Source organism: Xenopus laevis, chromosome 9_10L (assembly GCF_017654675.1).
Source record: "Xenopus laevis strain J_2021 chromosome 9_10L, Xenopus_laevis_v10.1, whole genome shotgun sequence".
NCBI classification, from domain to species: Eukaryota; Metazoa; Chordata; class Amphibia; order Anura; family Pipidae; genus Xenopus; species Xenopus laevis.
The window spans coordinates 43,748,265-43,775,715 of record NC_054387.1 but is presented as its reverse complement, the minus strand read 5'-3'; the positions used below and the strand labels follow the sequence as shown (position 1 = coordinate 43,775,715).

The following is a 27,451-nucleotide window of genomic DNA, read 5'->3' as shown; positions in this document are numbered from 1 at the left end:
TTAGAAAAAAAATATTGTATTTGATTGATTTGCTTTTTTTTTCCGTTTCTGTAATAATAAGAAATGAACTGCACTTGATAGTAATTAAGCCATGTTGAAGTGAGTATCTTAGTATTTAAAGGGGTGGTTCACCTTTAAGGTAACTTTTATTATGTTAAAGAATGGCCAATTCTAAACAACTTTTCAATTGGTTTTCATTATTTTTTATAGTTTTATAGTTATTTGCCTTTTTCTTCCCACTCTTTGCATCTTTCAAATGGGCGTCGCTGACTCCCTTCTAAAAAGCAAATGCTCTGTAAGGCTACAAATGTATTGTTATTGTTACTTTTTATTACTGATCCTTCTATTCAGGCCTCTCCTATTCATATTCCAGTCTCTTATTCAAATCAATGCATGGTGGTTAGAATCATTTGGACCCTAGTTACCAGATTGCTTAAGATGCAAAATAAAGAGCTGCTGAATAAGGGCTCTTACTCACTGGCGTTCTGACCTGCGCTCCCCTGCGTTCCGTTTTTTGGCGTTCAGCCGCAGGGGAGCGCAGGAATAGACGCAAGTCATTATTTCAAATGGGGCTGTACTCACTCAGGCGCGTGTAGGCGCCGAACGCAGGTTCAGACGCAACATGCTGCATTTTTCCTGCGTTCGGCGCCTACACGCGCCTGAGTGAGTACAGCCCCATTTGAAATAATGACTTGCGTCTATTCATGCGCTCCCCTGCGGCTGAACGCCAAAAAACGGAACGCAGGGGAGCGCAGGTCAGAACGCTCATGTGTAAGAGCCCTAAAAAACTAAATAAATTAAAAACCTTCAATAATAAAAAATGAAAACCAATTGCAAATTGTCTCAGAATATCACTCTCTGCATCATACTAACAGTTTATTTAAATCGAATTGGGAGCAGAAGTAGTAAATACTATTCGTAAGCATGTTGGAGACCTCTAGTGACCAAAAAGAGGCAAAACCACAATCTCAATAATTTCTCCAAAACATGCTATTCAATAAAAAAATATATTTTATTCACATCAGTAGTTAAAAAACATGTATAGTAATCCCTCTAACGCCTAACGCGTTTCATGCTTACCCAGCACTTAGTCATAGGCAGAATCCTATGACTAAGTGCTGGGTAAGCATGAAACGCGTTAGGCGTTAGAGGGATTACTATACATGTTTTTTAACTACTGATGTGAATAAATCATACTAACAGTTACCTCAAAACTGAAAACCCCTTTAAATGTTTTTCGTGTATTGGCTAGATTATTGTTCGGGTTTCATAAGGCTGAAAACCGAATAAAAAGTTCAGACCCGAACAGGCCTTACAAAAACTAAACTGTTCTGGTCAAAACCTAACAGGTGGCAACCCTACTTAATGGCAGAGACACGCTGCAATTTGGGGAAATTAGTCGCTCGGCGACAAATCACCTCTTCTTCGGGGCGACTAATCTCCCCGAACTGCCTCCCCACCAGCTAGAATGAAAATCACCGGCGAGACGGCACTCGGAGCGATTCGTTTTCCGAGGTTGCCTCACGAGGAAACTTCAGGCGACTTCGGAAAACAAAGCTATCCGAGTGGGCGATTTACAGAGGGAGGCAGTTCGGGGTGATTAGTCGCCCCGAAGAGTAGATTTGTCGCCGGGTGACTAATCTCCCACAATCTAAAGGTGTCTCTGCCCTTACGGCGAACTGTCCGTACATAATAAAACACCTGAATCCCTGATGCTTTAGTCCACATTCTGCATTTCTTTAAAGGCTGTTGACTGGAAGATGAACGCTTCAGTAAGACACCACGTGGGGGCATAGGTTAGGCACGATTTATATAACAAAACATCTAAGGCTTAATTAATGCCCAGCCTTTATTTGTTACTTAGAGGTCTTTGATACTGGGTTGCCATGACAACACCCCTCCAAAAACCAACCCAGTCGAAATCGTTTCCATACATTTGTCTTTACTTCAGACACAACGTGCTTGTCACAGAGTTTACAGTGAGTCAGCAGATCCTGTTCCCTCATGCGCCACAACCAATTCGCTCTTAGTGAAGTCTGGGGCGGAGCTCATATAAAACCGCGCCAAACTCATTCATCAGCTGACATTGCTGGCCAATCCCTGCCCCGCTATTCTCCTTGTGGGGCGGGCGGGGAAAATCGAATTCGCCACCCAGAACGCGCGCGCGCGCGCAAAGTCCAACCCTCTTACAGATTTTGCCTCTTTTCTGCGTGTGCGCGTTATTGTTCGCGCGCTCTCGCTCTTTTTAAGTGTTATGGGTCGGGGGCGCGCCTTGCCATGCCGCGCAGTGTGAAAAAGAAGGAGGCGGTGGTGCATTTTCTTGTGAGGGAGGATAATGATTTGTATGTGACTAAAGGAGCTCACTGACACACCAGGTGGTGGAAAGGTCCAACAGCGGAGGGATATTACTAAGGAGAAGCAAAGAGGAACCAACGAGTGACAGAGCTCAGGTACTGCGTGCTCTATCCTGCTGCTGCTGACACGGGGCGGGTTGCTGGGTAGAACAATGGTCACGTGGGCGGGGGCGCGCCTCCTTATACGAGTGGGGGGCTCCCGGTGGTCTCGTCGCCGTTACTTTATTTTTTTTAAGGTTTCGGGGGGTTAAGATAAAGGCTGCTAAGTGGGGAAGGCAGGCCTGCAGCGGCCGGTCTTTTCCCTGCCCGATAATGATGGAGAGGTGATGTAGCCAATCACTGGCTTAGCTCAATTGACTGACAGCTGCTTGAACCTAACATCGCATGGGGCGGTGCTTGCCATGCTTTCTGAAGTCCCTTTAAAAAGAAGCTGCTGTCTGAAGCGAGCGCGGCCGAAACGTTGTGCAACGTGGGGATCTAGTTCTTTTCGTTATGTTCGATTAAGCCGATGTATGCACAGGGTTTTAGGCTGCCCTGGGTGCAATTACAATTATCAGCCATATGTACACTTTAATGTATAAACACAGTCTCTTACTAACAGTTTGGCTCAGTTAGATTGCTGAGAGTTGCAGTTTGGCATTCATTAGAGGATCTCACGGTGGCTTTCCCTAAATTCCATTACCTTCTCCCCCCCCCCATATTTCAGATTGGGGACCCATGCCCATGATCCCTAATGCTAACCCAGTATTTACATCTGTCCCTTTAAATCTGTGCCTATAGGACTTTGCTGCTCTGAATACAAATCAGTAGGGAGGGGAGGCCGAGCCATGTTTTGTGACCGTGTGACGCAACCTGTTGGTGAACTTTGTAAACATCGGTCATTTCCAGGATTTGAACCCACCCAGAGGACGCGTAGCCAATCTGAGCCATGCTGAGCTGTCTGTAGGGGGGCACAAATAGGGGCAACCCAACCACTGTCCACACACCGTGGAACTAGTCTGAAGGAGGAAAAAAAAAAGGCCATTGTGGAACAGATATGTCCGAGACAATGATTGTGATGTGACTGGGTACTGCAACCCTGGCTTCCACATCTCTTCCCATAGAAAACAACCTGCCTGTAGTTTGCATTGCTCTATAATAACACATCGGTGAATTAGGGTGCAAATTGCATACAGAGCTTAGATCCTATATTCCAGTAGGGCAGGACAGTGGAGTAACTAGATATTACTGCCCCAAAGCAAATTCATTTTAGGGCCCCCAACATATCCACAGGTTGCCCTGTTTTACCAATATATGTTTTAAGTTGCCCATTATATGGGCCTCATGGGGGGCCCTTATACCTCCTGAGCCACCCTGCAGCCACCGGGTCTGCTTCCTCTGTAGTTATGCCCCTGGGGCAGGAACTAGGGTTGCCAACTGACTGGTAAAAATGATGGTTGATCCCAGTGTTTTTAATTTTCCCAATCAGTTTTTCATCATTGTGTTCACACTAAATGTATATTGTACATGATTACCTTATGTATATATCCTTTTTTAACGAATTCTAGGAGCACGTGGAGATCTCCACAATTTATTGTAACTAAAAGACTTCTGCAATAATGTATTTAACATGGACTAAAGGAATCATTCAATTAACTCATTAACTTGTCAGTAGGTTGGGGGCGTGGTAACATACCTCTGTGTGGTTATTTATAATTTTCTACTAAACTTGTTTTACACACTTGAAAAAGGGCATATGTTGCTCGAAACATGTCGTGTGGACTGCAATAAACTTGCACTTTAGCAGTAAGTCTGCATTGTTGTCCTTCTGTCCTCCACCTCGAAGTTCTACATATGATTGTTTGGACGGAGCACCTGTGGGACACTAATAGGACCTAATATCCTCTGCTCTATTGTGTATAAACTGCAGTGTGATCCCAATGTTATTAATAGAGAAAAAAGATAAATATATAGGAAGACCGGTATTTTTTTCCAGAAAAGGTGGCAACCCTAGCAGGAACAGATATAGATATTGAGCAATCCCACCACAAAGCTCTGTGTAATTCTCATTGATATCAATAAAACAGGAGGCCCCATCTGTTGTTGAACTAAAACCCACAGAATCTTCTTGTGGGTGTGTAAGAGGTTATAGTTCTGCAACAAAGACCGAGAGCTGCAGTTATTTTTCAGTACCAATTACCTTTTTTCTGTCGTATTCTGGTTGTTTTAGCTGGTTTGAAACCAGGCTGTATTTTGAAGGGCTTCCAAACACCTTTTTTCTGTTCAATTGTTTTCAGATTGTTGACCAGAAATAGACTTTTTTTCAATTACTTTCTATTTATTTTTGACCATTTTTCTAGGCATTTTGTATGCAATTATAAGTAATATATGGTGTTGCTTTTACATGGTGCTAAAAATTTATATTATCTTTAAAACTAGCCCCTTTATTGGAGCTCCCTATAGATGTTCACTGGTCCCTGTCTGTGGTACAAATGAGGGGTGGGCGTGTCCTGACAGTCGCTGCCAAAGGCACAGTAGCAGGGGGACAGCCAATAACAGCCCTTCAGTCACACAAGCACAGTCATGCTTCAGTTCCCTATCAGGTCCTGCTAGCTGCTGATTGGTTCCTGTCCTACAGTGCAGTGAGATGAGAGCCTCCAGCTCCCCTGCACAGCCTGGGAATTCAGGGAGAAGGAAGTGGAAGAGAAGGGAGGGATTATTAGGGTTTTTTGCAGAAATATTCAATACATCAGCCTGAAACACTACTTTTTTAAGCTCAATTCTTCTATATCTAAATGAGTATAGTGCACTGGTTATACTTTTTTTTTTTCAAAATGTCTCCTTTAAAGTTCAATGTTTGTTTCTTGTGTCTGGCGTTACTCTTTGGAGTATTAGCAACTATTGTATCAATTCTAACAGCTGCCTTTAATGAAACCTAGGGCTTCTGCTCAGCAGAGACAAAGATAAGAAATGGATCAACTAAATGTATCCACAGTTACAGTGTCGCCGACCCCCTCCAAGAGCTGTTTTAAAAAATACACTTCAATATTAGAAAAACAATCACACATAGAACATAGAAAGTAATTGGAAAAAGTCTCAATTTCTTGTTGACTAGCTGAAACCAACTAAACTGAAAAAAAAGTGTTGTTAAGGTGAACAACCCCTTTAACAAGATCTGGGAGCTTCTGGTTCAATTTCCATGGTCTTCTCCTTGTGAGGCTTTGTGAAGATATGCAGCGCTTTTAGCGGGTTTGGGGAGAAATTATACATGGAGCAAGAGGTTTACTGAGTTTTATTTGCCTTACTTTCTTTCTATCTTCTGGGTCACAGAACTGACGAGAAGGAATTATTGGAAGTAATTTTGAAGTATTTTAGTAGTTTGCTAAAATGTAGTTGTTTGCTTGTGTAGTTTATATCCGTACGTAGTTCTTGTGTATCGGTAGAATGTTTTTAAACACCCCTAAATCCTAATGTTTTTGTTCTTTCGTCTCCGCTGTCCCTATTTTAGCTCATGTATAACAACTGTTAATATGGCTGGACATGGTTACGAAAGTTCACAGTATAGTTGATGGCTCTATATGGTTAAAATATAGCTAAATGGACATTTTCCCTTAGACGGCAAAGCAATGCCCCCTCCCTTTTTTTTTCTTTTTTTTTTTTTTTGCCCCAGGACTTTTGTGTCACGTATAACAGATTCACACAGTGGTTTTAATCTCGCCAGTCACATGCATCTCCTTAATCTCCTATAAGGCTTTCGTGAAGACGTTCTTTATATATGCAATTTTTTAAGTTCTTTTTTTCAACTTCTACTAAACAATTTTTATTTTCTGTACAGCTGGTTTATGACACTAGAAATAGATTTTTTTTCCAGGTGCCTTCATTGTTTTTCTGATACTGAAGTTTAAAGTTTCATCTTTCATTTTCTCATGTCTCCCTGAAGCAGCTTTGAAAGGACAGGTCATGTGCTTTGTAAACTCTTCTAATTATATATGTTTTTTGCTACATTTCTTATTCTTATTATTTATTTATTTCTGCTGAACTTAAAATCAACTGTTAAACTATTAAAAACAACTGTTATAATTTATTTCCACAGATGCTGCTGAGAAATGTAGCAAATTGCAAGAGTTTAGAGCCCAGAGATACCTGTGTTTGTTACTGAGTTGCCAGACTGAAACAAAAGACAGAAACATTAAAGTTTACGCTTCAATTTTAGAAAAACAGTCAAACCAGAAAAATATATAAAAAAGGTCTGGTAATAAAAATCTTTATTGCTCGCATACTGTATTTTTCTTTTGTGGATGCCACATACGTCTATATTGTTCCTAAAGGACAGGGGATTTAATTTTCTGCTGCGGTGCTTTTATGTGAGAATCAACGTCCAGTGTTCTCCAGACTCCTCAGGCAATGGAAAAAAGACTAGAGAATTTTTTTCAAATTCTTGACCCACCCGCTGCTATGGCATAATGTCTAGCTTCCCAAACAACATTCGGAGTAGTAGAAAGTTGAAACAGGTTGAGGGATTTGGGTTGGATTTACAAATGATTGGACACTCTCCATTCGACCTGTAGACGGATCAGTCGTAATGTGTAGATCGGCCCTTGTATGGGCATCTACAGTGCCAGGCTTGAAAATGCCTTTCTGCTTTTATGACTACTACAAGTTTGGCTCAATAAATGTGTTTTGTTTTTTTTTTGTTTTTTTTAATTTGATGTTGGTGTACTGCAGTCTGTAGGTTATTGGACAACTAGTACTTTTTGCTCTGTCAACCCCATCTTGTTTAGATCATTGGTTGATGGGATGGTATTCAGCCTGAAGGCCAGCTAGGGTTAGATTTGTGGATGAAATCAGTAGCGATCCTAGAGGGCGCGGGCCCTGGTGCGTGACGCGCAGCCGGGTCCCGCCCCCTCCGTACGGCCGCATTTGTATGTGGAGCACGGACTGCCGGGGGGCCCTGAGGGGGTGCGGGCCCTGGCCTCCCCCGGTAGTTCCGCCACTGGATGAAATGTATTTACTCTACTTATACTTGAGATCCCAGTTTAGAAGGTCAATTAAGATGAAATTTGGGGTGAAAGCGGCTGTGCTAAATGTACTTGGCACAATGGCCGAATGAGAGATATGCTGTTTGTATCCTATATATGTATCCTTTTTATGAACAAAGGCAGGCCCTAACAAAAGTTGTACCTCCATGCATTGTCGGACTGGCCCACCGGGATACCAGGAAAACTCCCGGTGGGCCCAGGTGTCAGTGGCCCTCATGCTGCTAAACATTTGGCCTATTTTATGGCCATTACCTATTTCTATGAGAACAAAGTGGCTAAATAGATGGAATAATAGATTCTAGTATGTAAAGAAAAGAGACTAGGAGAATAGAGGTTGAGTGAGGAGAGGAAGAAAATAGTACTGAGTGTGGGCCCCTGGTCTAAAAACTTTTGGTGGGCCCCTGGTCTAAGGTTTTTTTGGTGGGCCCCTGCTGTCCCAGTCCGCCAGTACCTCCATGGGGGACTTTAACTGAAATATTCTGACAGCCACTAGTTTAAATGGTTGCCGCAACTGTTTAACATTTTTGTAAGGTTTCTCAGTCATTACATAGATTACATACAATTATAATCAGTATCACTGCACCTGCAAACCAAGATGTCAACCCATATCCCGAGAGTGATCCACTCTGGGCTTTTTTTTAATCTTACCATTTAGTATGAAGCTGAATCTAGGCTTAAGAAAATAAATCTAGGACTGGATCTATGTGGGTTATTTAATAAAAGGCACTAAATTTGCCTAGATGCAGTAACCTATAGCAACCAATCCTCAGGTAGCATTTACTGGTCAGCTGTATACAAGCAAACGTCTTATTGGTTACTATGGGTTACTACTCCTGGGTAAACTTAGTGCCTTTTATTACATATCGGGATATGATCTCTAGGTGGCCAAATTCAATACAACGGTTATGTGCAATATACAGTGAGACCGGGTGAATGCTTGGAGACCTATAAATAGCACTACACCATGCCAGCTAAGAGTTAATATTCAAGCTGTCTTCCACCTGGGAAGATTCTTCCTATGAAGAAAAAGGAAAGCCTAAAAATCATAAAATCAATAATCCATTTATTGTATGCATATTTAAAAATAGGGATGCACCGGATCCAGGATTCTGACATTTTCAGCAGTAGTCGGATTCAGTCTAATTCTCATGCCTGTCTGAACCAAATCCAAATTTGCATATGCGAATTGGGGGCAGGAAGAGAAATCACTGAACTTTTTGTCACAAAACAAGGAAGTAAAAGATGTTTTTTTTTCCATTTTTTCCCTTCCCGTCTCTATTTTGCAAATGCAAATTAGTATTCGGTTCAATCAGGATTTGATCAATGAATGGCGTTTCCAAATGAAAAGTAAGGCAAATATTAACCCATTTTGGGCTAAGCCTAGAAAATGGTTGAAAAAATTCTCTCCATAAATAGCCACTCAGTCCTTTAACAGGATTATAGGTTTTGATTTTTTTTTGTTAGCCATAGCAGTATGTAACTGTACTAAAGTAATCTTATTTCATAGAAATTGGAACCAGGGGCACCATGGGTTGTTAATGCAGGCGGTGCCTGGTAATGATGTGCCGTCCCTCCACCCGTGCCTGCGCGCACCCTACTTCTGGGTTCCTGCCCCGCCGATGATGTTACAAAATGGGCGGGGCGAGCAGGTGAGCATCTGTAAAAGCAAATGCCGGAAGCCGGCAGTGTGAGGTGGCAGTCGGGGAGAGCAGGCAGAAGAGTTCGGACCCGCCCACCACCCGCAAATGGGGGTGTGAGGTCGGCCCGACCTGCGGTTATCGGGCCGGTCCACACATCACTAGGACCCGGGTAAACCCCTTAAGTGAAGTCTTAAAAAAAAAAAAAAAAAAAATCTTAGCCTTTTTAGACCAAAATAGAAAATATATTTGCTAGTGTGATTTAAAGGAAATTAAACAAACTGAATGTTTGAAACATTGTGTTCTAACCAAGCTGTATTTTTTTTTATGCTACTGTAAATTTATACTCCCCCCCCCCCCGCCTCCACTTCTTGTTATATCTGGTTTCCTGAATTAAAAGCATGAAATTAATTTCAGTTCCAGAACCTGAGTGTTTCTCCACCCCTCCAAAAAGTGTATATATTATTGTTTCCTCTAAGTACAAGTGAAAGTGAAATTGTGGGCACAGCTGTGTATGGAGAGAGCTGAGGCACTGCAGTCCTGTATTATAATCTTATGCTTAGGTTGTATGGAAGTTTTATAGTGGTATAACAAGAAGTTAGAAGCTTCCTGTAGAATTAAATCTCTTGATACAGTGTTAAGCTGGCCATAGTTGTAAAGATTTTTAAAAGATCCGATCGTCATCGTGAGACCACGATTATCTCGAAACGATTGTACGAATTGTCCATCAACTAAAAAGACCAATTTGCCAGGAAAACAAAGGGGAGCTGCCTGCTTGGCCCTGCAAACATAGATTGCACTGGGACCGATAAAGATTTTTTAACCCGGCCGATCAATTTTCTGACAGATGTCGGCCGAAAAATCATAAGATGTACGATCGTTCGAATCCCACTAACCGCCTGATAATTTCAAAGGTTTGGTCGGACTTCGGTAAAATCGGTCATTCGGCAAGAAAAATCTTTGCGTCTATGGGGAGCTTAACCCACATGCAGCCCAAGACATTTTCTGGGTCCATTTTTACCTGCCCTTGATTAAAATAATCTTTAGAAGCTTTTCTGCAGATCTGTTCAGGCTTCCAGTGATTCTCATACGTTTCATTGGAAGTGATTCATCTCACTGCGTGATGGAAACCACTGTAACAACCAGTAGCAAATGCACTCCTGTTAAAGGAGCACACCCCCCCCCAAATGTCACTGGCTTGCACAGGAACAGAACTGCCTTGCAAAGGCTGCTTTTACATTGGGGGAAAAAAAATCTGTCGTTAGAGCGTTACGCTGCTTTTCAATAGACAGAGGCTAGTGCTCTCCCTTTGCAGGCTGCTGAATAGCATGTGCTCATGGCTGTCTGCGGCAGCAGCCGGTGATAATGGTAAGTCCATTTGCTTCCCCCTAGAGAAATGGCACATGCAGTGTCAATAAATAGTTCATTCTCTCTTTCTCCCTAGCTACTGTCTGTGTCTGTGTATATATATATATATATATATTATATTATATTCCCCCCCCTACACCAACAGTATTAGATTATATTTTATTAACCCATTAGCAGATATCGCCCTTCCGCTCCCTCTTCCCTTTGTTTAATGTCTCCATTTTTGTGGCTTGGTGCAGGGACAATGCAGCTTCCATTCCCAGAGTTGGGAGACAGGTGCCCCACATCCCTCCAGTGCTTCCTCATGGGGCTGTAGCTGCCATTGCTCTTAATTATCTCCTCAGCCTTTGTGCCGCTATTTTACAGCAGCTCTGATTCTGGACTCTCTTTTTTTGTTAAAGTTTAATTTTCCAGTTTGCAGTATATAGGGTTAATGGAATGAAATCATTGCTTCCTAGCAGTCTGTCCTGTTCCACGTGGGTCTGAGTGCAGCACTGTGTGTAAGCTGTACTGAGCCTGTGCCAAACCTGATGTGTTCTGCTCTGCATTGTGTTCTGGATGTGTGTTCTTCTGCGTGCTTCTTGGCCCTCTTCCTAGTTAGCTATGTTAATTTCAAGCACATCAATATTCACCTTTATAATTATGGCTTGCCAGCCAAGTGGCAGCAAGTTTTTTAAGAAGTCAATAATAATTGTTTCTGGAGATTTTTACCCGTGGTCTCTCTTGTAAAGCTTTGACCAGCGTCTCTAAATTCCTCACTGCTTGGTAACGAGCCACGGGCAAACCAAAATGATACCTAGTCATTTCAGTGCCTAGGTAGAATAGCTGCAAATTCTCAAGTGTATAGCTGCGATATGTGATTATATATCCGTAGGCATGTAATCCATCTGTGGTTTAGAGCTGTATTTAAAACACCCAAAACCACTGTATTAAAGGTGCAGTTCACATTCCACACACTTTTTTTTTCAGTTCAGTTGTTTTCTGATTTTTTAATTGCTTTCTGTTTTTATTTTTGTAAGATTTAAGCTTAGTGTTTCCAACACTGCAATCTAAATTTGCTGTGTTAGTTAATACATCTTTTAGCAGCAATAGGGCAATGTTTGTGTATCATTTTAATAGTCGCCATTTGACAGACTTTGATAAGCGCTTGGTAGGGGCTGGTTCTGCTGCTGTAATGTAATAATTTAATGCATCGGATTAAAATAGTTTAGGGAGCCCTCAATTTCCCCTATAATGTCCTACTCCTTGGAAATATAAGAGGGTGGAAAATGGTATTTAAAGGGGTGATTTGCCTTAAGTTAACTATAAGGCCAATACTAAGCAACTTTTCAATTGGTTTTTGTTATTTATCTTTTATAGTTTTTAAATTATTTGCCTTCCAACTCTTTTTTCACTTATCAAATGGGGGTCACTGACCCCATCTAAAAAAACCAAATGATTGGTAAGGGCACACTATCAGATTCGGGGAGATGAATCGCCCTGCGACAAATCTCCTCTTCTTCGGGGCGACTAATCTCCCCGAACTGCTTTGCCCTACCTTTTTTTTTTCATTATAGCCTGCGGGAAGGCACTCTGAACGCTTGGTTGCCTTACAAGGAAACTTTGGGTGATTTTGGAAAATGAATCGCTCCACGTGCCTTCCTCCCGATTTTCATTCTAACCGGCAGAAGGCAGTTTGGGGAGATTAGTCGCCCTGAAGAAGAGGAGATTTGGCGACTAATCTCCACCAATTGCCACGTGTGTCTCTGCCCTAAAAATACAAATTTATTGTTATTGCTACTTTGTATTACTCATGTTTCTATTCAGGCCCTCTTCTATTCATATTCCAATCTCTTATTCAAATCAGCGCATGGTTGCTCGGGTAGTTAAGGTGAGCTGCCTCCATAGAAATGTGCAGTTTGCTACTTTATTGCTGAACTACAGGGCATTCAAGTAGGGATATTGGGCTTCTGATGGCACGGCAACTGTCGGCTGACTCTCATAGGATGCTGGGATATGTAGTTCATCTACTAGAGGGTACTCCACTCTGCACTGGAGAATTGATGACCTCCAAGCTTATTCTATTAATCTGTTGTTGCCAGGAATTGATCTGAAATAAAAGTCTATAAGGAAAAAAAAGTCCTTTCCTGCATGGGGGTATAGGAAATCAATTAGCCATTCTTATGTATATTTTATAGATGGCTGCTCGCTTATTTTTAGGCCATCTAAATTGTCCTCCATTGTGAGATTTCCCTCTGCAAGAGGGAAGGCACAGTGCTGGCCACTCATATTCCCTGGTGGCTGCCCATTTATTATATTTCTGGTACCTTTTATGAGAGCTGCCATGCCCCCAATCCTTGAAACATTTCTCAGGAGTTGTAAAGATCCTGGACCAGTACACGAGGCAAGGTCCCGGAATACTGAAAAGGATGTAAGAGATCCATTAGAAAACACCGGCACAGGGTCTGAGCTAAGCGATTATGTTCACGGGGGGGGGGGGGATGACGTGTTTAATAATGTCTCTTTATGTATGGACATACAAACGGATTGGCTAAGTTGGGTTCTATTCGCTTGGCACATAGCACGGCTAGAGACATTCCAGGAGACGCTAAGTAGCTTATCTCCTAAAACTTGCCTGCTGTCCTCTTTACCTTTTGTATCACTTTCACTCGTATAGGCCCGAGTCTGTTACTTGCGGCAGTTTCCATGGCATCTTTTCCATCTGGCAGCTAGTGTTCAGCAAAAGCTTGGGGCTGCATTTGGAACAGCCCTTGTTGATACAAAAGCTGAGGTCCTTAGTCATGTTTAAAAACAACGGACACAAGAAAAAGTAAAAAAAAACAAAAAAAAACTTCTGTCTGTTCTTTGTTTCTGCTTTATCCCTGTTAGATAAGCATTTGTAAAGGCTGAGTAATCCTCTCCAGATGTAAAGTAGTGGGCAGAGAGTTTGCCAGAGAAGAACCCATGAGCTATTTCCACTGGTTCAAATCCGTTAAAGAGGTAGTATGCGCCCCTTTTTCAGGGATTAAAGATGAACTATTCATGATCTTTCCACCTAAGCCTGGTCCTACTCTCTCATTTACTATCTCTATTAATGTCATCCTTATTAACCCTTATCTTTGACTCCTCTCTCTATTTCTCTGATCATATTAACACCACTGTCACAACCTGTCGCTTTATGTTACGCAATATTGCCAAAATCCATCCCTTTCTTTCACCTGCTACGGCCAAGACGCTCATGCATACTCTTATCCTATCCCGACTAGATTAATGTAACCTTTTACTAACTGGCCTCCTTAACTCCCGTCTCTCCCCTCTACAGTCTGTATTAAATACTGCTGCCAGAATTATCCTCATCTCATACAAAAGTCTACATGCCCCTCCCCTGCTAAAGTCCTTATGGCTTCCTATAAAACAAAGAATAACTTGCAAACTCTTCTTCATAACCTTCAAAGCCCTTCACTCCTCTGCACCCAACTGCATCTCTTGTCTCTCTATATGTTCCTTGCTGAAACCTCCGTTCCTCTCAGAGGAACCCCCCCCACTAAAACAGTTTCCCCTTATCCAACCCCTCTGTGTTGCTGCTCCTTGCTGTATATTCGAAATGCCATTCCTGAATTTCTCCGGAGAGAATCCCCCCCCCCCCCTTAGTGTATTCAGAACTAAACTCAGACTACCTTTTGGAGCACCTGCATACCACCTGAACTGGGAACTGGCACTTATATATGTCACCCACTGTAACCTACAGCACTTAGAGGGGTGGTTCCCCTTTAAGTTAACTTTAAGTATGTGATAAATCCTTTTTCTCTGTAATAATAAAACAGTAGCTTGTACTTGATCCAAACTAAGATATAATTAATCCTTATTGGAAGCAAAACCAGCCTATTGGGTTTATTTAATGTTTAAATGAATTTCTAGTAGACTTAAGGCATGAAGACCCAAATTACGGAAAAATCAGTTATCCGGAAAACCCCAGGTCCCAAGCATTCTGGATAACAGGTCCCATACCTGTACTAGTGCAGGGCAATCATACATTAAATAAGCACACTTAGTCTTCAGTGGTTTTGTGTATTTTTTTTGTTTTTTAATAATTTAATTTAATTAATTAATTAATAATTTTAGCAGCTAACTGGTTGCTAGGGTCAGTTTACCATAACAACCAGAATGTGGGTTGAATTACACTGGAAAATGAATAGAAGCATGGGATCAGTTATCTGGAATCTCGTTATCGAAAGCTCAGCAATTACCATCTCCCATAGACACTGTTTTAATCAAATTATTAAAGTGTATAAATTCTGCAATAATATAATAGAAACTTTGTTGGAAACAAAGCTGCATGAACCCACAAGTGGTGGCAAAAGTCCTATTAGGTTTAGTTAACGGTTTCCTGATATTTAGCAGATTTGCGGTTTGGAGCTCCACGTTATGGAAAGATCCCTTATCCAGAACGACTTTTCAATGACACGTCTCTCAGCCAATACCTATTTGTACTTTTTTCTGTCTTGGCTCTCCCCAAGATGCAGAAGTTCTGAGCGAATTGAGGGCGGGCCAAGGTTTTTTTTTTTAAGGGTATTACAAATTACCGGTTAATTTGTAGTACCGGCCCCAGCCTTGGCAGGTGTTTTACCAGCTAGGCCGGTAAAATACCAGCCGGGTGGCAACCCTGTCCCCAGTGCAGTACATGTCCCAAAGGCTTGGGATTTGAACATGATTGCAGGTGCTTGGTCACCACTGAAATAAAATAAATATGACATAAAGCTAGGAATTATCTGGAAAGAGGAGAACCTTTTTTATCATGACATGCACCAGCATATAATTAAACGTGTGCTTTCGACATGGTACATTCTTTGTTGCATTCTAGAATGTTGATCAAAACATATTTTTCCTGTCTTCGGTGTTGCATTTTGCTTCTGTCTCCTGCAATTAAATTCATTGACATATCTGTCATTGTGCGAGCAAATCCTTAAAACTGCTCCCAATGGCAAGATTTGTCCTTTTTAGTGTTCCTGCACAACTCAGTTGTCTGACTGTAGACCCCCCCAAGATCTGGTTACTAAGCAGAAAGATGTCATTATAGGTTTTATTTGCCTCCTCTGTAAACAGCACATTCTCTGCAGCAAAGATAATGAGAATATTTACTGATCTGGGTGAGTCACTGGGAATTGGGAAATGTGAATGGATGGTGACTGCGCCCCCCAGGGACACTGATGTGAGTCGGGATCACGCAGTGATGACGAGACTCTGCAAAAATGAAATAGTATTTGGGGGAAGGTATAGGAAGCGCTGAGTAATGAGTCTACAGTGACAAAGGGTAGACTGAAAGCTGAGCTCATATTAAAATGTATTTTTGCGCTGACGCCTTCAATGAATCAATCCTCTGCTACTATTCCCCTTCTCCCCTTCTATCTATCTATCTATCTATCTATCTATCTATCTATATATATATATATATATATATATATATATATATATATATATATATATATATATATATATATATATATGATCTTGTCATGTGGCCTGGCCAGGGTGGATTAATGCACGGGCCCCACTAGGCTATAGCCTAGGGCCCCAGTATAATCAGGAGCCCAACTAGCTTTTTTCCAATTAATATTCATATGCGCTATGGGGTCAGGCAGAGAAGAAGGTAGGCAAGGCACGTGTGTCCGGATGTGTGCAGATCCAGTGATGTTCCTTGGCACACGCCAAACCCGATCCGGTGTAGTGAATGTGGGCGCACATCTGCCTGGATTTGCATGCATCCGGACCAGCGGTAACCAAGAAGTGGGCCTATGGATGTAGCATTGAGACCTCACATCTCATTAATCCACCATTGGGCCTGGCTAGCTGTACACTAAGGTAAATAAAAAAAATTATAAATTACTTATAAGATTTTCATGTTTTGAAGGCCAAACAGAAAACAGAATTTTAACAGTGGCAGCACAGCCATGTTTCTTTAGGGGTAATCTAGAGCTTTAGCAGGATGTTTAAAATTAGTTTCCAGTCTTTATTACAGCCTTCTAGATAGAAAAGCCAGGTATGACCATTGATCGTTGATAACTTTATGCATCTTGCACCTCTCTTTGGGTTCTCTCCTCCCATTTTTTTTCGTGTAATAAAAGGGAAAGGTATTCTGCTGATTCTGCCTGTCTTCTGCTACATTGTTTCAGGAGTAAAGGGATAAAAAAAAAATTGCAATTTCAGCAGAAGTTGAAATGAAAGGAAATGTTTATATTCTGTGCACTGTTGGTTTTGACTGTCTTCTGCTACATTTTTTCAGGAGTAAAGTAAAGGATAGACGTAACAATTACTATCTTTCTTGGAAAAGAGTTTTCCAAGAAAGATCGATCTTTTAAGAGTAGTTTTTAATATAACTTCAACTGAAATTGCAGAGATATATATATATATATTGCACAAGAGCCATGAATAGCCTTATAAACGGTTCTTAATGATGCCATTGGTTATAATAGGACTTAAGTGATGTCATTTCTGTCACATGACTCACTGACACTTGTGTATTATAATAAATGAAGTACCCCGTGTTGCAAAATATGAGGATATTAGAAGTCACCTCGGAGTTCCATGACCTGTATAAAAACACTCTACTTTCAGCTTCATTCTTTTATGTGGTCATTGAACTCCTTGGTAACTTATAATATTCTTATATTTTACAAAACGGGGTACTTTATTCACAATGTATTAACACATTTGTTCCCCTTCAATATTGGTTTGTTTGGTGACCTGAGCAAGACCTTTCTGTCTACAGCCTACTTAAGACCCACCACCCCCAGCTGTAGATAGGGTTGCCACCCTGCCGGTATTTTACCGGCCTAGCCGGTAAAACACCTGCCTGGGCCAGGGCCAGTATTACAAATTTACCAGCAGCTGTAGCTGCCGGTAATTTGTAATACCATTAAGAAAAGGCCTTGCCCTCGGGTGGAAACTTACCTTTCCTTCCTCATCTTGCCCTTGTGTGATGTGGCTCCGCCCCTTTTTGCGTTGCGGCCCACCCCCCACTGGCCGGTAACATTTTTTTTTTACAAAGGTGGCAACCCTAGCTGTAGAGGAGATGAGGTCGGAATGAGTAGGGAAGGGTTATGATTCCATATCCAAAATAAATTGGATTCACGTCATCATAGGGGTGTCTGTCTTTTTAGGCTGATGCAATGAACAATTAAAGGACATGTAAACCCTGTTAAAATAGTGCTGCCACGGCCTCTTCCACTGGGATATTTACACAAAGGCATTGTATCAATAAGGTTTCCTGCCTAACCTTTGGGTTGAGTTAATTAAACATAACAATAAAAATTTAATTACACAGAACTCTATTTAATATGTGTTTTATAATATAGCTTGTTAATTTGTTTAGTGTGAGTCACTGATTACTGCTTCGGGAGAAAAGGGATTTCACTGTGCTTTAGTGGGTGGCCATTGCTAAAAGAGACATTTAGCATCAAACATGCTTAGTACAGGGAAGTTACTTATAATATGGCAGAACCTAGGGACTTTTCCTCCTATAGAAAGTGGAATTTTACGTTTCTGTTAGGCAACACTTCCCTTTGATGTCTAGTTATTCTTATGTTCTTTCCAGGTGCGGCTTGATGACTTTATAGAAAATAAACAATTATTTTGGTTATTAGTAGTAATATATTTTTGTTTTCCAGCTTTTTGGATGCATTGTGGAACATCAGTAATTATAAAATGAAGAAGAATCCACCAAACCGAAGAGGTATTAGCTTTGAAATCGGGGCCCAGTTGGAAGCACGCGACAGGCTGAAAAAATGGTATGTTTCACAGTGATGCTTTGAGGGGAGCTTGCTACAGAATGATTAAATGTGCCTACACTGTGCCTGGTGGAAGATGAGCAGAAATATATTAAACATATATTGCTTTGACATATAAGGAGGGGATTATTATTACAAATAGTGTAGTGCTTTACCTCTTACACTGATTTTTGGTCCATTAAACGCATGTCAATAATAAGTCCAACAATTCGCTCTCAATGCTTTATGCAAACAGCACTTAGTCCCAATAGGATAGTAATCTGATATCTCTCTTTGCGGGGTAGGTATGCTGCTCACATTGAGGAAATAGACTATGAAGAAGGAAAAGTGCTGATTCATTTTAAGCGCTGGAATCACCGCTACGATGAATGGTTTTGCTGGGATAGTCCTTATCTGCGTCCTTTAGAGAAGATCCAGTTAAGACGAGAAGGCTTGGTCGAAGAGGAGCCACACGCGGTAATATGAGACTGTCTTTGTCACTAGCACTCTGCCGATGAATGGGATGGGCATTTGCAAGGCATGAAAGAAGTGATGAGGACAAGTTATCATATCTCCCCCCCCAAAAGCCTGTTGGTGCTTTAAGGTGGCCATAGACACAAAGATCCTATTGTACGAATCAAGGATTCGTACGATTTTCGTACCTTGTGTGGAGAGTCCCAACATTTTTCGTCCGGCAGAGATCGGTCGTTTGGTCGATCGGACAGGTTTGATTTTGTCCCGACTGATCCTGCCGGAGCGCATTGCGCTCTCATCGAAATCTGATCATTTGGCCATAAGGCTGAATGTTCAGATTACCCCCGCTATAGCTATGCCTGTTAGTGGCATATCTGGGAAAGAACGGCTCGTTTGGCGATTTAAAGTTGACCAATTCGGCAGTTTATCTGCACATGTGGGGGCTTCCAACGAGGTCACCAAATGAGCGCATCTTAACCCGATACGCCCACTAACGGCAGGGCGATATCTGAATAATCCCAATGTTCGGCCCTGGGGCCAAACGATTGGATTACAATGATACAAATGTGCGCCGACTGGTAGCAGGGCCACATCAACTAGTGATGCGGTCCTCGATCGAAGAGAAAAATCAAACCTGCCCAATTGATATCTGTATGATTTTTGGCCTGATCTCGATCGGGCAGGTTTTATTTTCTCTTTGATCCAGGACCTCATCGCTAGTTGATGTGGTCCTGCTACCCGTCTGCACACATTTGCATCATTGTAATCCAATCGTTAGGCCCCAGGGCCGAACATTCGGATTAACCTGATATCGCCACTGCCGTTAGTGGGCATATCGGGTTAAGATCTGCTCATTTGGTGACCTCACCAAACGAGCGGATCTAAGTGTATGGCCACTTTTAATGTAATCTTTTTCTCTTCACTCAAAGGCGTTTCGTGTTAATGAACAAGTGTTGGCTTGCTGGTCTGACTGCAGGTTTTATCCAGCGAAAATAATATCTGCTAACAAGGATGGTAAGTTGTCATACAGTGGCAATTTTCTCCCCTGTCTTTCTTGTATTCTAGTTGTCCTTTTTTTATTGAATTTAGCAAAGAAAAGGCAAATTACATTTTGGTGGTGGGGTGGCAAACTGCCAAAACAGTTGAAATGGACAGGTAAAGGTGTGGATTTTGGCTTTATGGCTTCTGTCAAAAAGCATTGATAAGGCCTCCATTGAATCTTGGCATTGCCGAGCTCCTGTACGTATTTCAGATTTTGGATTCAACCTGCTCTTAGTCACTTGACTGGATAAAAGGAAGCGACAAATTGTTTCAAGATTATCAACTGTTTTGGGATTTTTCTGAAACCTAAATAGGCAAATTAGAGTTCCAATTCAGTTAGTTTGGCTAAATTGCTAGGTGTCTTGATTTGAAAGATTTCACTTTGGGAATTAACCAAGTGATTAACCAGGAGTTTAATATTTTTTTGAGTAGCCAAGGATTAACTCACTGCATTGTAGGTCAGTGTGGTTCTTACCAACTACACATCATGTCCAACCTTACAATGTTCCTGCAGGCCGTCACCTTATGGCTTGTTTGTTTTGTTAGTTTTACTTGTATTTGCATTCCGAAGAACTCGCTGAATTGCTTTTCTTTTTTTCATTTTCCTCCGTAGGTACATACACTGTGAAATTCTTTGATGGTGTTGTGCAGACTGTCAAAAATATTCATGTCAAAGCCTTTTCCAAAGACCAGGTAAGGAACTCTGTTTAAAGAATGGCGTTGCAGCCCAGGTAAAACATGATCCCTATCGAGGAGGCAGGAAAAGATGAAACGTTGAAAATTGAAAATTAATTTTTTTTTTTTTTTTTTACCTTCTCGATTAAAATTTTGATATTGCTGGCATAATAATGCAATAATAAAGACTGTTTATTTTCAACACCCAAATGTATTTAGATTGATAGAAGCATGTTCTGGGTTTCTACATTGACTGAACTGGCAGAGAAGCTTTTTCTTAGGATTGTTGTTGCTGCTGTAATTCGTGAATTATTGAGCCACATGACGACTTGAAATCTCTGCTTTAGATATCCCTTTCAGATATATATGTACCAAATAACCGATTTCTCTGGTAAGTATTTTCTTGTTTTATTGATTGTTCTAGGAAAATGGTCCCCGTCCAAAGACAAAGGAAAAGTGCAGGGAAGGCACTTCCCCATCTGACAGATATAGGGCGAAGTTTAAGGAACAGAGAAAATCATCAGAGAACACTAACCCAGACAAAGAGAAATCTGTAGCCCCCGAAAAGAAGTCATCCCAGCTAGAAAAAGAAAAGAATCCTATAGTCAGTGAGAAAATAAAGATCCCAGAAAAAAATGCAGTAAAGAACGAGAAGGAAGACAAAGAAAACATATCGGAGAATGAGAGGGAGTCTTCTGTGGATTGTCGCCAGGAAGAAAGGAGCACCTCAAGTGAAACCTTGAGAACGCCACTTGAAAATGGGGAAAGAAGAAAAAGACGTGATAGGGCAACCACAGCACCACCTTCTGGTGAGGGGAAGGATCATTTTAAAAAAAGCATATTGTAGGGATAACACTTTCATGCTAATGTTTCCCTATGCATTTAATTATTGTTTGAATAAAAAAAAACATTTTAGTTAAAGGGGGTTTCACCTTTTTAGTTAATATGTTAACAACTTCCCTATTCCTAGCAAATTAGCAATCGGTCTTCATTATTTATAAATTATATAAATAATGATTATATATATATATATTATAGATTTTGAATGAGTTGCTTTCTTCTGTTACATTTTTTGAGCTTTCAATTGGGGGTCGCTGACGCCAGCAGCCAAAAGACGGTTGCTCTGTAAACTTAAAATGTTATTCTTATTGTTGGTTTATATTCCTTATCTTTCAATTCTGTCTCTCTACTCTTGATATTCCAGTCTCTCATTTAAACCCCTGCTTGGTTGCTAGGGTAAACATGACCCTAACAACCAGGTAGCTGCTAAAATTCCAACATGGATAACTGCTGAAAACAAAGCTAAATAACTGGGGGGAAAAAAATGAAAACCAATTACAAATTGTCTCAAATATCAATATTTATGTCACACTAAAAGGGAGAGGGGGAGAGGGAGGTAGAGAGAGGGAGGTAGAGAGAGAGAGGTAGATATAGATATATAATTTGGCCAGTTGGTAGGGAGTAAAATACACTCTATTGAGGAACTTAAGCTGTATAAATCTGTCCCTCATAGATATAGTCAGCCCAGGTACCTGTTATAGCACCAGTAACATAAAATAAAAAATGTAAAAAAATTTGTTTCTACCCAACGAAAAAAAAACACCAAGACACTTAACTTTAAATTTGCAAAGTCTTTATTAAGAAATAACTTACCGTACTGATTCTCCGCTTGCGCTGCTCTTCAGAAATGGCGACAGGGTGACTCCATCGAGCGGTGCTCCATTTCTCCTCCCTGCCTTCTATAGGAGATAGCCAGGGAGGAGAAAACAAACGCTGCACGATGGATCGTCACCCTGTCGCCGTTTCTGAAGAGGAGCGCAAGCGGAAAATCGGTTAGTTATTTCTTAATAAAGACTTTGCGAATTTAAAGTTAAGTATCTTGGTGTTTTTTTTTTCGTTGGGTAGAAACAAATTTTTTTACATTTTTTTTTTTTAAATTTTTTTTTATATTACTGGTCTTTTAAGAGTGTCTTCCCACATGTAATCCTCCAGCTCGGGGATGTCCTTAATCCATTTTGTTTAATGGTACTCAACGGTCGGGGCCTTGTCTTAAGTAAAATTGTATAACACATTGATAGTGGTTTGCACAAACCTGCCTGAAGAAGGTATTTTTCTAGGGTTGTTTCGTATGAGTTGTACAGGCAAATGTATTTCTTCTGGTATTGGTGTGTAGGCAGCCATCTCAGGTCATTTTGTGTGGTCATGTGCTTTCAGAAAAAACCCGCACTTTAGGATGGAACTGCTTTCTGACAGGCTGTTGTTTCTTCTTCTCAATATAACTGAAGGTGTCGCAGTGGGACCTGGATTTTACTATTGAGTGTTGTTCTTAGATCTACCAGGCAGCTGTTATATTGTGTTAGGGAGCTGCTATCTGGTTACCTTCCCAATGTTCTGTTGTTGGGCTGCTGGGGGTAATGATATCACTCCAGCTTGCAGTAAAGAGTGACAAATCACGTGACTGGGGGCAGCTGGGAAACTACCAATATGTCTAGCCCCATATCTGGTTTGAAAATTAAATATAAAAAAATCTGTTTGCTCTTTTGAGAAACTGATTTCAGTGCAGAATTCTGCTGGAGCAGCACTATTAAAGGAAAACTATATCCTCTGAACAATGTAGGTCTCTAAAAATATATTGCATAAAACAGCTCAGGTGTAGAACCCATTAGATTTTTTAGAAGGCGCACACCCAATTACAATTTGATAGTGAGGTGCTTGTCCCATGAAAACCGCCCATATAAAGTCTCCAAAAAATAATCAAACAAAAGATAAATATAGGGACTGCACACTCAAAATTTAAAAGGCAAAAGTTTATTATAGGGCCAATACTGGGCCATAGCTGAACACGTGAGTGTATTTTTTGTAAATGTAATAAACTTTTGCCTTTTAAATTTTGAGTGTGCAGTCCCTATGTTTATCTTTTGTCAGGTGCAGAACCCTGCTTCATGTAAATAAACCATTTTCATAATAAAATACTTTTTTAGTAGTGTGTGCCATTGGGTAATCCTAAATAGAAAATTGCCATTTAAAAAATAAGGGCCGCCCCCTGGGATTCACGGTGCACACAAACAAATATACATGTTGGGACATATGAGCCAATTAAAAGACAGAGTTCTGTCTCTTGCTTCAACGTTGTAGTATTTCTGGTCAGGTGATCTCTGAAGCAGAACACAGACCATCACAAAATGGTGGTTCAAGGCAAAAGATGTAAAAGGGCAATATTTACTCAAATATAGATACCAGTTTTATAAGATTCTTTAATATGTCACTTAATATGATATAAACTATCTGTTGCTTAAGTATTAATTTTGTGGGTAAAGTTTTCCTTTAACTGATGAATTTGAAAAAATAATTTTTTCCCATGACAGTATCTATTTAAGTAAATTGTTTACTCCTTTATACATTTAATTGTAAAACCTTCCATTGCTTGGGAGAAAAAAAACCTCATTATGAAGGGGGTCATGATTATTATTTTTGTTTTGTTTGCCTCAGTACAGAGGCAAAGCATCTATTCAAGTATTATGCTGCTTTTGTTAATCAGAAATCATTGGCCTGGTTAAAGCACTTTTGTGATTAAAAAAAAAAAATGTATCCACCATTCTAATTTATTTATTTATTTTTCTTTTGCAGATTCTGTTTCACAAACATTGCAATCGGTAACGCTGGAACTAAGGCGTCGTAAAATATCAATCGGATCGGAAATACCCACAAAGAGATCCCGACTAGATAAAAGCACAAGTAAGTGGGCCAGTGAATTATTTTGAGATTAAGCAAGATTTTGGGACAAGAGGTTCTTTAATGCAACAGCATCAGCATATATTAGTGATTAACTATGAGCAATCGATAGAGAAACAAACATCTGTAAGGAACAGAGTGTTCGATATTCAGCCTGAATATGTATATATGTCAAGTTCCATCTGTATTGTTCCCAGAAAAGAGTGTTCCTGTAAGTGAAACTGTGAAAGTTGAGAATGGTTTGCCAGAAGAACAGCACCCTGAGACTAAGGAGATCTGCGTGTCCGAGGATACTTTATCACCCCTAAGTTTGTCATCATGTGACAGTCAGGAGAAACCAATGGGAAACAAGGAAACGGCACCACTAATTGTAGAAGAGGGCACCTCACAAGAACCCAAAGAAACTTCCATGGAAACACAGGAAGGTATACTGTGCTTCGTTGTCTTGGTCTAACATTTTATTTTACAAATCTAAGAAAACTGAGGTGGATATATTAAAACATGTTCTCCTTTCATTCTAAAGTCTGTACAGAGAGCTTTACATCATCTAACCCAGAACATATTGAACTAAAGACGGAGACGGATGACATTGTGGAGCCCATTATTACCGATGTCCCTTCCTCTACACCGGATAGGAAAGCAGAAGAAAACCATAGCACAGAGAAAAAGCAGATTCTAGAAGTGCCATCTGTACAAGGTAAATTCTTTCCAAATACTTCATAAGCTATTAAAGTGATACTTTACAGGAATACTTCCATATGACCGTTAACCCCTTCGCCGCTGTCTTGCAAGTCCGCAAATGGCCAAAGCATGATCTCTGTAGCATAACGCTGAACCCTGAAATGTAGATTCTATACTGTCTTGCGCTCTATCATTTGTGATAGTGACACATTTTATATCGATAGCAGACATACGTTTAAAAGCTTTCTGACTCTGAACTAAGGTATTAAAGCTAAAACCTTGTGACCATCGACCCCAAGCCTACTAGTTTCTCATTTCTCTTTTCATGGCTGCTGCAGCAGTGGTATTAGGCTTTGATGCAAGACAAATACCTTATAGGCTTCAGTCACTGTTTTTTTTTTTTTTTCCGGTGTTTAAAATGTAAAGGTATTCCACTCTGCTAATTAATGGGGGGCTTAAGGCATTCATTTAAAGTGAACCTGTCACCCAGACACACATCTGTATAATATAAGTCCTTTTCAAATTAAACATGAAATCCAATTACTACTGTTTATTAAAGCTTTCATAAAATTTAAAACTCTTAATTGTCAATTAAATATTGTCTGCCCCTCCTCTATGCCTTAGGCATAGAGACGGGCAGACAATCACTTTCCATTCAGCACTTCTAGATGTAACTGTTCTCCCCACAATTTCCCGTTCTCTTCATCGTTTAATTGTGTAACCAGGGCATGGGGATGGACATCAGGTCCCACATTCTGGTGCACAAACAAGATTCTGAGATGATACAAGGCTTGTCTTAAAGGAAAACTATACCCCCCAAACAATGTAGGCCTCTATTAAAAGATACTGAGTAAAACAACTCATGTGTAAAACCCTGCTTCATGTAAATGAACCATTATCATAATAATATACTTTTTTAGTAGTATGTGCCATTGGGTAATCATAAATAGAAAATTGCCATTTTAAAAAATAAGGGCCGCCCCCTGAGATCGTACGATTCACTGTGCACACATACAAACCACATGTAAGGTCACATGAGCCAATTAACAGACAGAGTTCTGCCTTTTGCTTCCTCACTTCTTCCTGTTACAGTTAGTGTTGTAGTATTTCTGGTCAGGTGATCTCTGAGGCAGCACAGATAGTCACGAAATGGTGGTTCAAGGCAAGAGATGTAAAAGGGCAATATTTATGTAAATATATATTCCAGTTTGGTAAGATTCTTTAATATTTCATTCAATTTGATATAAACTATCTGTTGCTTAAGTATTCATTTTGGGTGTATAGTTTTCCTTTAATAACAGTGTCCTGCTTATGAATTCCCAGACTGAAGGAAACAAGATTCAAATAATTTATATAGTGTAATTAAAGTTCATTTTGCTTGACTAATGTGATAAAATAGAAATTTGAATATTTTTTTAGGGTGACCGGTCCCCTTTAACCATGTAAGATTAAAGTCACTCTCGTTTCAGTCTTTTGGGGAGCACAAATTATTTGTTGTATCCTATAGAACGCATAACCCTTCTTAATGTATGACTCCGTAACAGATTTTCTTTTTAGTTACTGTAGGCCTTTTATGGCATTTGCTGGAACCAATACAATTAGGGATGCACCGAATCCACTTTTTTGGATTCGGCCGAACGCCCGAATCCTTTGTGAAAGATTCGGCCGAATACCGAACCGAATCCGAACCCTAATTTGCATATGCAAATTAGGGGTTGGAAGGGGAAAACATTTTTTACTTCCTTGTTTTCTGACAAAAAGTGACGCAATTTCCCTCCCCGCCCCTAATTTGCATATGCAAATTAGGATTCGGATTCGGTTCGGCCGGGCAGAAGGATTCGGCCGAATCCGAATCCTGCTGAAAAAGGCAGAATCCTGGCCGAATCCCGAACCGAATCCTGGATTCGGTGCATCCCTAAATACAATCTGACCACTTTATAGAAAATCATGCTGATATTGCATCAGAACTGCATTAAAAATATACATCTGTATATTACTGTTCTGGCTCCTGGACTTTAGGGCATCATGAATATGTGAAGCAAGCCATTATGTGAAAAAATTGCTTCTAAAATTATTTAAAAAAAAAAAAAATGAACCAAGTATTTACTACAGTGTGGTATTCCCAGCTTGCATCATTTTTTGGCAGGAGGATGAAAGAGGCAAGAACAGGATTCAAGTAGCTGATGGTGGCGCTGTGTCACAGTAGGGTGGCAGAATTAATTATGTCTATTTAACGGATGTCCTGTTGATCTAAATTGAGCTGAAAGCCTGACCTCTGTTGTACTTGGAATACAAGAACTGCTTGTTTGCAGTCATTGCTGCATGTTAGTGCAGGTATAAAGTAAGCAAGACATTCTGATAACTGAAGTCTCTTCTGTTGTATCTACACATAGAGTAACATTTATCAAGGATCGAATTTAGAATTCATGTTAGTTTTTTTTTTTTTTTTAAACTGTCATAAATTCGAAATCTGACTAGTCTAAATTTATTAATAAAATCTAATTCGGTAAACTCCAACTAATTTAAACAACCCAAAAACTCAAATCGAATTAGATTTCAATTATAAAGACTCGATTAGAATTTAAAAAAAAAAAATCTAAACTTGAATGTCAGGAAGGCTACAAACATCACCAAATTGATCCCTGGACCTCTCCCATTGACTTGTAACGTAATTTTTCAGGTTTTAGGTAGCTGATAGTTGAATTCAAGTTCTTAAAGAGCCAGAGTAT

The 27,451-nt window shown here is 40.3% G+C and overlaps 1 protein-coding gene across 5 annotated transcripts in view; it reads left to right on the top strand.

Moving 5' to 3' along the window:
- Positions 1 to 2,181: 2,181 nt before the first annotated feature.
- phf20.L (PHD finger protein 20 L homeolog) overlaps positions 2,182 to 27,451 on the top strand; it is a 42,808-nt gene continuing 17,538 nt past the window's right edge. For 2 of the 5 annotated variants that reach the window (XM_018235232.2, XM_041577350.1), the window contains exons 1-9: positions 2,182 to 2,450; positions 18,021 to 18,140; positions 18,425 to 18,596; positions 19,523 to 19,607; positions 20,248 to 20,327; positions 20,734 to 21,118; positions 23,937 to 24,044; positions 24,239 to 24,466; positions 24,565 to 24,738. In XM_018235232.2, the coding sequence (XP_018090721.1) occupies positions 18,058 to 18,140; positions 18,425 to 18,596; positions 19,523 to 19,607; positions 20,248 to 20,327; positions 20,734 to 21,118; positions 23,937 to 24,044; positions 24,239 to 24,466; positions 24,565 to 24,738 (1,315 nt within the window). In that variant the 5' untranslated portion in view covers positions 2,182 to 2,450; positions 18,021 to 18,057. Of the gene's footprint in view, positions 2,451 to 10,352; positions 10,378 to 18,020; positions 18,141 to 18,424; positions 18,597 to 19,522; positions 19,608 to 20,247; positions 20,328 to 20,733; positions 21,119 to 23,936; positions 24,045 to 24,238; positions 24,467 to 24,564; positions 24,739 to 27,451 lie in introns of those variants that run through there. The other 3 variants (XM_018235229.2, XM_041577352.1, XM_041577351.1) reach the window with 2 other exon arrangements.